The 15,803-nt window shown below is 38.0% G+C and overlaps 1 protein-coding gene across 1 annotated transcript in view; it reads right to left on the bottom strand.

Moving 5' to 3' along the window:
* Positions 1-12,464: 12,464 nt before the first annotated feature.
* Positions 12,465-15,803, bottom strand: part of waplb (WAPL cohesin release factor b) — a 266,382-nt gene continuing 263,043 nt past the window's right edge. The window contains exon 20 of the mRNA XM_051922842.1: positions 12,465-15,106. Coding sequence (XP_051778802.1) covers positions 15,041-15,106 — 66 coding nt within the window. The 3' untranslated portion in view covers positions 12,465-15,040. The remainder of the gene's footprint in view (positions 15,107-15,803) is intronic.

Genomic DNA, 15,803 nt, shown 5'->3' on the forward strand with positions numbered 1-15,803 from the left:
TCATGTATTTTGAGGTAACAAAACTGATCCATGATTCCTGGTATGCAATACTGTAAATAGGTCCAACACCATAGTATGAGAAACATCCCCATATCCTGATGCTTGCACCACCATGCTTCAAAGTGTACTATGGCTTTGAATTCAGTGTTTAGGGGTCGTCTGACAAATTGTCTGTGGTCCCTAGACGCCAAAAAGAACAATCTTGCTTTCATCAGTCCACAAAATGTTGCGCCATTTATCTTTAGGCCAGTCAATGTGTTTTTTGGCAAATTATAACCTCTTCAGCACATCTTTTTTTTTTCCCCCCCAACAATGGGACTTTGCAGGGGCTTCTTGCCGACAGCTTGGCTTCACATAGGCGTCTTCTAATTGTAACAGTACTCACAGGTAACTTTAGACCTTCTGTGATCTTCCTGGAGTTGATCACCGGCCGAGTCTTTGTATTCTTCAATCCATTCAAATGGTAGTTTTCCCATTTTCTTTCACGTCTTTCAAGTTTTGGTTGCCGTTTTAAAGCATTTGTGATCATTTTCTGTACTTCTTTATATGTTTTCCCCTCTTCAATCAACTTTTTAATCAAAGTATGTTGTACTTCTGAACAGTGTCAGGAACAACCCATTTTACTCAGATTTTCAGAAAGAAATGGACTATAACTAGCATGTACAACATTTGCTGCCTTTCTTACTTAAATAAGGGCCATAATTGACATCTGTTTTTTCACAGAATGAATGACCTCACTAATTGAACACCACACTTCTATTTTTTGAACAGTCTAATATTCCCATTTCTTCACTTTCGGTAAAGGAATAACACAAATTTGAAACATTTTTTTTCAGGTTTTGATTTGGAATAGAATGTGCAGTGTTCCCAATGCATTTGCGTGCATGGAAATAAAAGCTATTATAAGGATTTTGAGCTTTATTCACTTTTTTAAACACACTGCTATTATTCTGAACACAACTGTACATGTGACACATCCCACAGGATCGGTGTGCATGCTTTGATGTTTGAGGAGTGGTTCAATGTGGTGAAGCAAAATGCCGACATAAAAATGCATTTCTGGTGCTTTTATATTCAAGTGCCGCATATTCCCCAATGGCTTAAATCTCAAAATGTCCACTTTAATCTCACAGTTTATTTTATCATTGAAGTAGACCGTCGTAGTCGTCATCTTAAAATGGACCCTGTTGTCAATCGCTGTGTGCTTCTGGGGCTTCCTCCTGAACTGACAGCTGCGGCAAGCAGCAATTTCCACACCAAACATGTTAAATCTATGATATTCCAGCTCTCTACACATTTAGAATCCTTAGATTTATGCTTGGTATCACTTTTGTGATGAAATGTATTAAGGTATATTACATTTTATAGATAAATCGTTAACTACATTTAAATAATGAATACTGTTAATAATTAAACATGTGGGGGCAGCACGGTAGCACTGCTGTCTCGCAGGGAATTACGTCCCTGGTGTTCAGTGTCTGGAGTTTGCACGTTTACCTGGTGGGATTCCACAGCGCACTCCCATTTCCTTAAGATATGCAGGTTTGGGGATTTGCTAGTGTATGTGTCAGCTTGTATTCACCTTGCGATGAACTGATGCCCCGTCCAGGGGTTGTTTTTGCGTCATGCCCAATGCTAGCTGGAATGGGCACATCCCTGGATTGGTGGGTGTAATCATTAAACATCCATCTTTTTCAGAGATATTGTGGCAAGGTGTCCTCACACAGGGAAGTTGAATAGTTTTCTCACCGTGATGATATCTCACACTGCCACCTGGTGGAATCTTCCAGATTTACATAAAGTACGTGCACAAGTATAAACAGTACACTGCTTGAGTAGCAGTAGCATCTGCTGGAGCACACATCATGTCACGTTAAGTATAAACCTGGCTTAAGGATAGCCATACACACTGCTGAAGTAAAGCAAACCAAACATTGTGCACTCGGAGAGGAACTTTTAAGTATTTGGAAGAAGGATGCTGGGAAGCAACATGGCCCAGAATTAGTTCTGAAGCCAACATACTCTTGTTAACAATTATGCCATCCTGCATACTTATCAATTTACACAATGTGAAGAGAAAACATTTTACCTTTCCAGAAAAAAAAAAAGCGGTGTCTGTGTTTCAAACAATAGCTGTTAACACACTTGCTTCTTGCACTTGAACCAAACATCAGGCCCCTGGACACCACACTCAGTAGGCTTACAAAGCTACAACAAACTACCCACTATAGAGAGGTAATGAAACCAAACGCTGAGTGCTTTGCTTCACATCACCACCCAAATTCAACTTTATCTCACTGTATATTTAGATTTGACAACAAAATGGGTGTAACTGGACTAGTGTGTAGGGTGAAGCAATTCCTGAAAACAAAAACAAACATGAAGGTCTCTTCATTCACATGTATCTGAATAAAGAGGTGAAGGAGTCTCAAGGTACTTCTTTAAAATTTAGAAAATATGGAAAGCTATCAAATCTTAAGAAATGTACTCATTTGTATGGATTAAACAGAACATTTTATAGAAGTCTCTGACAAAGAAATAGTTATTGAAATACAGCTGCCGCTTTTCAGGTTTGTTTGGTAAATATGAAATGTAGGCCATTTACTCATGCCAATACAATTCTGCAGTTGTTACCTACAACATATGGAGGGCAGAGTAGCCAAATCGCACGGTTCAAGGTTGAAGAGTGGTGCTCTGATTTCTCAGTTTTATTTTTAATAAATTTGCAAAAACCTCAAGTAAACTTTTTTCATGTTGTCATTATGGGGTGTTGTGTGTAGAATTCTGAGGAAAAAAATGAATTTAATCCATTTTGGAATAAGGCTGTAACATAACAAAATGTGGAAAAAACTGATGTGAACACTTTCCAGATGCACTGTACATAATCAGAAATAAAGCAGCATCGCTTACCAGCATCATTGATAAATTACATCCATTTGCAAGGAATGGCGGTCTGGTGGTTTAAAGTACTAGCAGCAGGTCCTTTCTGAAGTGACCGACCCTTCTGTGTGGAGTTTACATGTTCTCCCTATACTGTGACTTGTTCCCATATTAGCTCGAGATGCTGTGATGGCCAAGCATGGTTAAGTGTGCCCTTCAATAATCTGGCAACGGTCCCATATTTGTTCTGCTCTTACCCAATGTTGCCATTATAGGCTCTGTCGTCTCCTGACGCTGCAACAGAAAAAGAAAGCATGTAACATTGTACACGATGCACAAACAGCTCGCTGGTATCCTGTCATGTCAAAGGCACCAAAATAGAATTATTCATATTTGCTTTTGATTATACAATCTTACTTAAACATTCTTTGAGGCCATTATTATTCAAACTCCCAGTAGGGTAAATGGTATTTAATAACTGCTGCTGCTGCATTTGGCAACAATGAAGGTGATGATTTGTGTTTGATCTTTTTACATCAGTATCATTCAGTAATTGCAGAAATAAAACATTATAAGTCTTTCTATAATTGTCTAGGTACGCTGGAAAAGTGTCAAACAGAGAAAAAAAATAAAAAAAAACAAAATGCTTTTATTTTATGGTAGTCAAGATAGTTTTTTTTAGTCATAAGCAATGTTAAACATTTGGAACTGTAGCCTGCTTTCTACTGTTTATTTGGCACAACACACAAATGAGAACACCCTGTGATACACTGGCATCCCACCCAAGGCTTGAAACTGCCTTGGACTTGATGCTGAAGGAATTGGTGCATTTGGAAAATGGATATGACACTGTGACAGATGACTAACAGTACATGTACAGTACATTTACTTATTTGGCTGATGCCTTTATCTAAGGTGACATACAGTATTTATTGGTTACATTTCTTTTGGTTTTCCAATTGGAGCACAGGCAGGTCAAGTGACTTGCTTACAGTCACACAGTGTCAGTACTCAGGATTTGAAGTCCAAAGCCTTAGCCACTACACCACACTACATCCACTTTAAAATCTAATCCTTCTGTTCAAAACACCTTAATGCTCCAAATGAAATTACCATCATGATTTACTAAAAGATTCTTACAAATCTGTTATTGATCTCTCTAAACAACTGCAGACAGCTGTTAATTTAAAAAAATCTTTTTGAAATTTTCAAAGGAGCAATGGTCTAAGTGCTTATTTTGGAGCAGATGCTGCTGACAGACACCAAGCCACACCCAAAAGGTTACAAGTGACATAGTCAGAAGGATTTTTGGCCATCTGGTTGGCAGGGACCCCCAAATTAAATTACTTGTGACTGGTAGGAGCTGCAGCATTTTAACAAAATACCTCCACAGGTTATGCATAAGCATAATTCTCTCTCCTCTGTTTATTCCTCTACTTCTCCCAGGCGAGTGTTGTTCAGCTCCTTTGCTAAATTTGAGTGACCTGGATGTGGTCAAACAGCTTCTTATACCTTAGACCTAGGAGTACTTCCAGTGCTAGGGCCTGGCGGGGAACCTAACAAAGTTGTTCAATGGGACTACTATCACATTGTGACACACAGGGAAGCTGCCACCTAACATGTCATGGGAACATGTAGCCCTGCCTGGATGTTTCCTCCTGCTGATCTCTACATTACCTTGGCTGCCTACCCTCCCATCATCATCGGTCCAGCCCTGTTGGGAGGGATGCCAGTGTAACTACTTCCAGATAAGGCAGGGAACACCTTGTCTTTCTTCTTGTGCCCCATGCTGGCTGGGTCACTCGTCTATGTATGCCATCCTTTACACCTATAAATGTTATAGCAAAATATACAGAAACACGGGGATTATTCTGCATCATCAAGGTCTCTGCAAAGCAGAGAGGTGTTTTCACCTACTCCTGGTCAAGCTCTTCTATAGAAACACAAAGGGTAAGGATTACAACCAGAAACCTAGTGGGTGGCTGTGGAAACTGAGGGCAGTAAACAAAAAATACACCAAGCTTACTTCAAAATCTGAAGACAGCCAGTGCAGAATTGGCTGAAACGACTGGGTCCCTGGTGAAGTCTTACCAGAATTAGTGTTCATGGAAGAGTTTAGACTAAGAATTCATTACTACAAACGCATACACAAGGACTGGTATGAAAATTGTGCATCTTTGGCTTGAACAAAAGACGGCTTGTCCAACAAATTGCTGCAGAATAGTATATGAATGAATGTCCGCAGGCAACACTGAAGCATGACGGTGGGTTCGTGTAGGTTTGAGGTTGCATTTCGACAACCAAAATTAGTGATGTGATCAAATTTGATGCCCCACTTCTCACTGCTGAGAAGTACAGGCAAATTCTTATCCACCGTGCTATACCACCAGGAAGGCATATGATCTGCCCTGTGGTGAAGCACTCCAAGATCCATGGCTTTAGGCAGACTTTTTTAAAAACACAACCTGTGACTTGGGTTGTGCAAGTGTGTGTGTCGCTGAGGAGGAGGGCAGATGCAGGATGTTCAGTCTGGCAGTCAGCTGCCCCTCATTGGCACTCAGCAGACTGCAATTAGGGTGCTGTGCCCATAGATGTTTTGTGAGTGGCACAGCATGAGCAGAATGGGAGAAAAAGTAAAACCATGAAAGGAAAGACAAAGAAGACAGAATCAGTGAGATCAAGCTAGCATGGTGATGAAGCAGACAGTCTGTGGCCCCATGGAGGAGCGATTAAATCGACAGAGGCTGATCATTTCCTGGTGAGCAGTATAAAGAGCTGGGGATGCAAAAGGAGCCTCCCTAGGGATTAGGTAGGAGCCAGAAGGGCGTGAGTAAGGTGTACACAGACTTGCTTGGAGCATTACGGCACACACTAAAGGAGGTGACCGTGGCTGCAAGACTAGAGCAGGAGGAGTTGAGGAAACAGAGAAAGGCAGATGGGCCGGGTGGGAGTTGGTCTGGTCCGTTATGGGAGATGGACGTCTGAAGTGGAGCTCCATTAGCAGCTGTGTTATTTTTTCTTTTTATTTCTTATTATCCCGAGGCATCCTGTATTTACCCAACCCGAGGAGTTTCTATTACATTATATACAAGCATATACTGTATAAACATGAGCAACAAGAAAGGGGCTCAGAAAGAAACAAAATCTAAAGCTACATCCAAGCCTAGACTGGCATCAAGTCCAAGTTCAAGGTACGGTCTTTCAGAGACTGACCTGGAACAGACATCGTCTCTAGTCGAGAGCGAAAATGGGAGCGAATGTGCAAGTGATGCAGGTCACGATAGCTCACCAATTCCAGAAGATCACTTGAACTGGAAATGGCCTTGCAGTCCGCGCTTTCATCTACTCCTTGCGAGCCAGGAGCATCAGCTGTAATAGGGCTTGCCACTTCACCTGCGAAGCATGAAAGCCGAAACGATCTGTCCAAACTGAAGGTAATCATCGCTACAATGGCCACGGCCATAAATGAGCTCAAGAAACATATTCAGAAAGATATACAGTCCGTGCTTTCATCTACTCCTCGCGAGCCAGGAGCATCAGCTGTAATAGGGCTTACCACTTCACCTGCAAAGCATGAAAGCCAAAACAATCTGTCTGAACTGAAGGTAATCATCGCTACAATGGCCACGGCCATAAATGAGCTCAAGAAAGATATTCAGAAAGATATAAAGTAAAAAATAAATGGTATGCTCAAGACAAACGAGAAGCTGCGGCAGGATAATAAAGACTTGGAGAAATGTGTATATAATCACTTTGAGGCAGCCTTTAAAGGTATGCTGGAAAAAAATTGAACACATTCAGGAAAATGCGTCTAATTTTGTGAATAAACCGAGATCACTTGCCAATCAGTTGGAAGACGTTAAGCAGACATTCACAACTCGAATTGAAACAGCCGAACATTTGACATCCACCGTTGATGGAAAAGCAACAGCTGCGAATTCCGAATGCAAAAGACTTGGAGACAGACTTGCTGCTCTGGAAGATGGATGCTGAAGGAATAATATTAGAATCGATGGTCTACCTGAGAATCGTGAAAGTCCAAACCCAGTGAAATTCGTAGCTGAACTATTCTCAAAAATAATTTGAGAGGACTTTAAATCAGAAACCGAGACAGATAGCAGTAGCTTACTGCATACGGGGAATCAAATACCTCTAAACCTAGGACTCTTGTTGTGCGCTTCGAGAAATTAAAATTAAATTTAATGTAATGTCACTTCTCTGACAGAAACAAGAGATTATATTTGAAAATAACCACATCATTCGTATCTTCCCTGATTTCTCACCCTCAACAGCTGCTAAACAAGCAATTTTTTTATAACATTAAACAGCGCTTACGGAAAGCCGAGATCAGATACAGCCCCTTTTTTTATCAGGCCAAACTGAAAGTGGACATTCAAGGCAAGCATTATATCTTTACCACTACGGAGGAAGCAGAAACAGAACTAAAAAAACTGAGCCCGACACTCTTCTGAAATATGATCATGAGTCACACCCTGTCATGGCAAGGCAAAGAAGATCTTACCGGCGATCTGACCCGCTTACAATGATACTCGTACTGTAATTATACATCCTTTTCCCTTCTCAGCCACTTTCTGTTTAAGAAAAAAAGATCTTAGCTCAACAAATCCACAAGCAAGAAGTTCACAATGCAATCACCAACACAAATGGAGACAAAATCATTGACCGTAAAAATATAATGCACACATTTAGAGACTACTATAAATCCTTATGTTCTACTGGGTTTAAAGATGACAAGACAATCTAATGTATTTCTGGATGCATTACAGATACCACAAATAGATACTCTCAGTGCAGAGGAATTGGATAAACCTCTGGCGCTATCAAAATTACTAGATGCTATAAAATCACTTCAGAGTGGGAAAGCAGCAGGCCCCGATGGCTACCCTGCTGAATTTCATAAGAAATTCTCCACTCAGCTAGCTCCCCTCATATTAGCAACATTTACAGAAGCTAGTGACAATAAATTTCTACTTCAAACATTTCGCCAAGGATTAATCACTGTCTTTTCTAAACAAAATAAGGACTTATTACATGTGCATCATACAGACCAATTTCACTTCTGAATAATGATGTTAAGATACTCTCCAAAGTCCTAGCTGGAAGGATGGAGAAAGTGCTGCCTTTGGTAATATCACAAGATCAAACAGGATTTATTAAAGGCCGACACTTCGCTTCCAATCTTCGGCGCCTGTTTAATATACAATATATTCACCTGCAAAGTCAAACACCCAAGAGATTATTGTTGGATGCAGAAAAAGCATTTGATATGATTGAATGGAACTTGCTTTTCACTACATTGGAGAAATTTGGGTTTGGCCCAAACATTTGTGCGTGGATCAAACTACTGTGTACCAATCCAGAAGTTTCAGTTTGTATTAACATTAATTCAGACTACTTTAAACTAGAATGTGGTACCAGACAAGGATGCCCCTTGTCACCACTGCTGTTTGCAATCGCCATTGAGCCACTGGCAGTTCACTATAGAAATGCTTAGGAGATAAAGGGGATTATCAGAGAAGGACTTGAACAGAAAATTTCTCTACAGGCAGATGATATGGTACTGTATATATAATATACACAAAATACTGTGCCTGTAGTATTAACAGCACTTACAGAATTTCAAAAGATTTCTGGTTTCAGAATTAATTTGACTAAAAGTGTGCTCTTTCCAGTGAATTCTCAAGCAGACAACATTAGATTGGACACCTTCCCTTTTATTATTGCAGATCAGTTTAAATACCTAGGGGTAAACATTACAAGTAGACATAAATCTCTATCAACAAAATTTCGCTGTCTGTATGGAAAAAATTAAGCAACACTTGCATAGATGGTCAACCCTTCATCTCACTTTAGCTGTAAGAATTAACATTGTTAAGATGAATACCCTTCCTAAGCTTCTCTTTTTATTTCAAAACATTCCAATATACATCAATAAATAGTTTTTAAGAAATTAGATTCAACCATAACCTCATTTATTTGGAATTCAAAACATCCATGTATCCAAAGAGCGACCCTACATAGACCTAAGGCAGAAGGTAGGCATGGCTCTACCTAACTTTCAATTTTATTACTGGGCAGCAAATATATAAGCTATTTAAACATGGACACAAATAGATGAACAGGCACAGGTTTGGCTCGCAAAAGAAATAAAATTCTGCAGTACTTCTTTATATTCTTTGCTTTGTACCCCAATAAATGCAAGTTATCGCCAATATACTAACAACTAGGGCTGGACGGTATGACCAAAACTCTATATCATGGTATTTTTCTAAATTATGCCAGTTTCTTGGTATTCAACGGTATTTTTTTCCCCCATGCATGAGTGGATGTTAATCAAATTTTCCACTACAATTACTGCAGTAGACTGGCTAAGAATAACCTATTCCACTGTCATGAGAATTGTACAAAATTTTTTTTAATGTTCACAAGTATTAATCCAGGTTTGCATGGCCCCATAAAGTGATAGTTTTCAAGGGGGTGGCACTAATGAAGAGAAGGAATCGCATTGAATGACAGTTGCAGTCAAAATATAGAACCTTTTTATTGAACAAATTTTGTAAACAACTATAATTTTGACAACATATTTTCAACCATCCAAAGAGGCATTTAGACTTAGTAAAATACCCAGAGGTGCTTGTCAAAAGTTGTATTGCACTGAACATGTCTTAGAAAAGGAATAGAGAGTAAATATTTTTTGTTAACCAACTACACTTTCTGTTAATGTTATCAATCTCTGTCCACTGACACGTTAGCTATATGGATTGTAATGGCGTTGGTTATCTCGATCCACCGCTTGCTTTTTTTGTCATAGGCAGTACCTCTAGCAAATGCGTCTACAAGTAATGTCTGACTCGAGTGTCCTCTAGCTTTTTCAGTTTTACCTGAGGACGTGGAGGGTGCCAATCTTAGTTCCATACATTCAAAGTACTCCAAAGCATATTTGTGGCTAAGGTGGTGCAGCAAATTGCTCGTGTTGCTGCCTCCAGTGACAACTTCAGCTCCACAGCATTTGCAGTAAATAGTTGTTTGGTCCACATCAGACCTTTAAAAACCAAAATCTCCAGACAACAGAAACAGCTCCTTTTTTCGGCAAAAGTTCTTCGGTGTCATCATGTTCAACTTTATCATCGTCAGCTACAGCTTCAGTTTCAGAATGTTCACTGTCCATATTCACCGCTCAATACCTCCACTAACACATGTACTCCATTGCATGCGTGTTTAGCGGTGTAGCAGTGAAAAAGGTCCCCCCCTTAAACATTTTCCCGCTGCGCCACGTTCCGAACGTTGTTTAGGCTATTTAAACCGGTATTGTGGTATAAGGAAAATCCATATCATAACAAAAATAAAAAACGTTTTTTGGTATGAACCAGTATACCACCCAGCACTACTAACAACCCAATTGTGCTTCACTCACTCAGAATATGGAACCAATGAAGGAAGCATTTTAAGATAAAGCAGCTTTTAACTGTGGCACCTCTGCATGAGAACCACCATTTTCTACTTTGTCAAACATATGCAGTTTTTAATGTCTGGAAAACATTTGGGATTAATTCACTTAAGAGATCTGCACATAGACAACATCTTTGCATCCTACAAACAATTACATTCCAAATGTAACTTTCCAGCAACACATTTCTTTCATTACCTTCAAATCAGAAACTCTGCTAAACAGAACCTGCCCAACTTTCTCCACCTCCCACCTACCTCTATGCCAGAAAAAATGCTGTTCAGTCTTGAGGTCTCAGACAGCATTTCTGCAATATATAAAATCATTTTACAGTCCCTCCCTTTCAAAGATCCAAGCGGACAGTGGGAAAAGGACCTCTCACTCAATATTTCAAAAAAGGAGTGGAAAGTAGCAATGCAGAGAATCCACACGAGCTCCATGTGCGCAAAGCATACAATTATTCAACTTAATATTATATATTGAGCACATCTGTTTCGCTTAAAATTGTCTAAAATGTTTCCAGGGCAAGATCCAACCTGTGAACGTTGCAATCAAGTTCCAGCCTCATTGGGTCACATGTTTTGGGCCTCCACCAAATTAACATCATTTTGGACCAACATCTTTAAATGCCTATCAGACAGCCCTGGTGTCACAATCCCTCCTAATCCATTATCAGCTGTGTTTGGTGTACTCCCAGATGGGCTTAAAGTGGAGAAGGACAAACAAACTGTAATTGCCTTTACTACACTATTAGCGCATAGACTTATTTTGCTCAACTGGAAGAATCCTAACTCTCCTATTCTAAGTCAGTGGGTAACTGATGTTATACAGTATATTATTTGAAATTGGAAAAAAATCTAATTCTCACTAAGAGGATCTGTGCAGAACTTTTTCAAAACCTGGCAGGACTTAATATTTTAGAATAAGCTTTTAAAGCACCGAGGAAGCAGATTCTCTCCCCATTTTATTTTTCTTCTCCATGTATTATTATTCACTTATTAATTCATCTACTTATTTTTACTAGCTTTAAGTTTTGCTCTGCTGGCTTAGCTCTCTTTGTCTTGGGGGGGGGGGGGGGGGTTGATTTGTTTTCGATCTTATGTTTGTAAAAATTGATTTATTTGAATGGAATGTTGTGTGATTTTAATAAAATCAAAAAAGAAAGGTAGATGGGGTGGGTGAGAAAGTGAAGGCAGATGTCTGCATTGTTTAAACTGAATTATGATTTTATAACTGATTTTAACTTTCATGTAATACTGCCTGTTTTTATGGATTATTTATTAAGTATTTAATGGAAGGAGCACTGCACTTTTGGATCACTGTTTTCAAAAAAAGCACTTGACCACTTTGCACCACCTCTTCATGTATCTTCATTTGCCGTGGCTCATCTTGGTTTATGATTATCAAAGATTCCAGGTTGAAGTGTTGCCAAGGGCCATGGAGCCAACACGGACCATCAAAGGTCCCAACTTCACTCAGCTGCATGACAATGATCCAAAACACACTGCCAAAATAATAAACAATCTGCAACGACAAGAAGAACAGAGAATCATGCAACAGATGGTATAGCCCTGAAAGAGCCATGGACTCGACATTGATGAGCCAATCTTGGATTACTTGCAGACAAAAACAAGGCAGATGGCCAAAGCCTGCAGTGAAGCCATGGCAAGTTCTCCAAGAGGTTTGGAGCAATCTACCTTGCAAGTACTGTACTGTCAGAAACTGCACGACAGTGGACCTTAAAGAATACCTGCCATTTTTAATACAATGGGTGATCACGCAGCAAATGTTGATTTCATTTCTTCTGTCTACTTCATTTTCTTAGAATTGGATAAAAACTACTAAAGGCACTATTTCATAGCATTCCCATTTTTCAGTACTGTATACTGTATTTATATGATGCATATCCTTCCCCTCTTTGGGTGATATATTGGGCACAAAAATGGCAAAAGCAACACAAACTGTGTACTCCAATTTAATAGCGAACATTTCAAAACAGACTTTCAAGACAGGTGGCTTTACCTTATGTTCAAAATAATTTGGCTGGGTTTGAGATACTTTAACCTACAGATCATATGTATAGAGATAAAACAATAAATGACTTTGAAACAGCTCATGTACTGAAAGTAGCAATTTTATTTGAGTTAAAATTATTTACAAGTAACCAAAGACATTTTCTGAAACTGGTACAAACTTGGATTTTTCCTGCAGCTGAGGGTTTTTTTTTTTTTTTTTTTAAAACTTCAAAGAGCACAACTGAGAAATACTGTATAAAATAAAAATAGGATTGGATTCAGAAAAGTAGTCTACGATTCTAATTTCCAATAGTCAATATTTACAGAACTATTTACATGTATTTATTTTTTAATAAGTCATTCATATTCAAGCCCCCTGTATACACTGCAGTCAAGGATTCATTTCAATTTTACAACAAACAAAATTATGAACTGATCTTGGCTGCAAGATTTTTTTCTCTCAAGCATGTTCGCACAGATTGAATACAAGAGGCTTAAAAGCTTACAAAGATTTCTATTTAGAACCAGCATGTAAAAGTCACAAAAACCTTGAACAATAATTATTTATATTTCTGCATTGGTGAAACAATGCAGGTTTAAATTGTACAGGAATTATTTTGTGGGGGTGCGGGTGAGGGTTGGGTAAGCAAAATCCACAAAAGCCATATCTCCCCTTGCGCCACGTATATTAGTAAACCCGCTATCCTGACCCTTCTCCTCCAAAAATGAGGAAAAGGAGGGAAAGGAGAGGAGGAAAGGAAAAAAAAAAAATCACACACACACACAAATCCAGTCCATGACCACTCATAATGGCATAGGTCAATAAAATAGAAAATTAAAATAATTCTGTTACATAATCTCTACAATCCTATTTGCTTAGACCCATGATTTAACAGCTGACTTGACCAGCTCTTGACTTAATCAATTCTGGACCCAGCTTTACAATACATAGTAAACAAACACACTAAGAACTTTAATTTCTATTTAAACCAATAAAAAATGACTTGATGTTTTTCAATGGAAATGCAAGCATAAGTAAACCAATTTGTTAAATTTAATGTACTAGCTTCAGGGTAATAAATGGAATCACAAACTTTATGGGTGATATTGCATAACAGATTAAAACAGTGCAATATCAAGTTGTAATATCTAAAACTGGGAATCAAATGTACTACTGTAAATGAAACTGGATAAAGCTGAATAAAAAATGACAAATGTGTGTTTCTGTGATCTAATTAAGCCATAATAAATATTCCTGATTCAAGTGCTTTAATTTGTAGATCTAAAAACTTTTTTTTTTGTTTCACTCTAGTTGATAAACACATTGCAGGATAAAGAACAACCGTGCTGCTATCAATAAAAGGAAAGAAACGGGCTTAATCTAGAAGAGTCTGGAAAAACCTCTTGTTTAACGGATCATACAACAGTCTGCATTCCAGAGACCACTGCAAAATTTTAAAAGACATTTACATTACATTTAGTTTTACTCTGGGCGCTACAAAATAAAAGACCGACAATATATTTGATCCCTAAACAATTAAAATATTTTTCAGTATTTTTCTTTAATTTTTTATTGAAAGATTAACATAATGAAAACCCTCAAGTTTTATTGCTATAAAGTGGACAAATTAACTACCAAGACTACTCTTCCTCAGGGTTGTGTTCATAAATCAAACCATAACACTAGCAAGGCTGAACCCTGATTTATCCAAATCACAGTATGATGCCTCTGACATTTTACTCATTTAAAAAAAAAAATCAGTTTATTGTAACCTTCAAATTTCAATATTTATCTTAAATTACTAGTTGCATAATTGACCTGCAATCTGAAACATATACAAAGATAATTAGATCAGTCCTATTCTTGGGGAAGAAAAATACAATCCAGAATGAATGGCTTTGGTACAATTTGGCTGCATCTTTTTCTTTCAGCCTATTAACTATGGCAAACTTTTTGTGTCCTTGACTAACTGCAAGGTACCATAAAAAAAAATATAAAAACAAGGGGTAGTCAGGCACTTAAGTGAAAATTAAAACACACATATGTAGAGTAACATTTCAAGAAGCTATTTGTCTCTCAACACAATCAGCTTCTATATTCTATTTGGTATACCCACTTCGGTTAACACCTTTCAATATCACATTTTTCAGCAAATATTTAATTTTAAAAAGTCCAGTTCAAACTCATTCTGTGCAGCAATGGGAAGATGCAAATTACAACCTTTTGAAAATACTAATTCAATTAACATGTTAACATGTGTTGTTTCTGTAGAGGTTTAGGAAATACAAAAAGTGAACAAAACAACTGATTCAAGATGCTCTAAATGTAAAAGAAATGCAGACACTAATCATTTATAGACCACTGACAGTTTCTGATGATTTTGACAAACACTGCTGCAATTGATAATGCTGAAATTTAAGTCTTATTAGACAGGTTTCTCTTAATTGCAGACCATTGTACTTGCCAAACGGAAGAAGGGGGAAAGAAACAAAACAAAAACAACAACTAAATACAACTAAGACCACCAGAGTGCCAAATCTGCACAAAATGGTGTGTTCTGTGATGCAAATGTGATGCAGATGATCTTGTCTCTGTGTATACTGGCCTGGCTCCTCATTGCGCTTCTGTATCAAGAAAATCAACTTCTGCATAATCCAAAAAAAGTCTAAGTTCTCTTTAACAGTGTTCCAAATAATCAATCACTCGAGAGATCGACTTCTGTCCTGTTGTTCCAACAGCACACTGCAGAAAAAGAATAAAACAAAAAATCTTACCAAAGCAAGAAAATAATTTTAATACATTTTGCTTCTGTTGAAAAATTACCTTGACATAAGTACCATTATGAAATGAAAATGAATATACAGTATATTTAAAAATAAGTATATACCATATAGCTTGACAGACGTGATGCAACAGGGGTAGATAATAAAAGTTAGCACTAATGGGAGGGAGCCTGCTCATTTTAACTAAGAAGAATGGGCATAAATGTCCATTTGATTACCCTAAAACCCATGTCAGCCACATGCAACTTAACCAAATGACTAAAGGTGTGGCACAGTGATAAAAGTAAATGATTCTATCATGAAACCTAAGATATCAAAATGATATGTTCCTTGGTTTTATGTTCATGAGCATGATACAATGTTTTGATACGTCTTTGTTGAGCAATGTTTGAATTAAGAAAAATACAGAATTCTCAAACAAGATATACAGTGCATCCAGAAGGTATTCACAGCGCAACACTTTTTCCACATTTTGTTATGTTACAGCCTTATTCCAAAATGGATTATATTCATTTTTTCCCTCAGAATTCTACATACAACACCCCATAATGACAACGTGAAAAAAGTTTACTTGAGGATTTTGCAAATTTATTAAAATTAAAAAAATTGAGAAAGCACATGTACATAAGTATTCACAGCCTTTGCCATGAAGCTCA

The sequence above is a fragment of the Erpetoichthys calabaricus genome, chromosome 2 (genome assembly GCF_900747795.2).
Source record: "Erpetoichthys calabaricus chromosome 2, fErpCal1.3, whole genome shotgun sequence".
Lineage (NCBI taxonomy): Eukaryota > Metazoa > Chordata > Cladistia > Polypteriformes > Polypteridae > Erpetoichthys > Erpetoichthys calabaricus.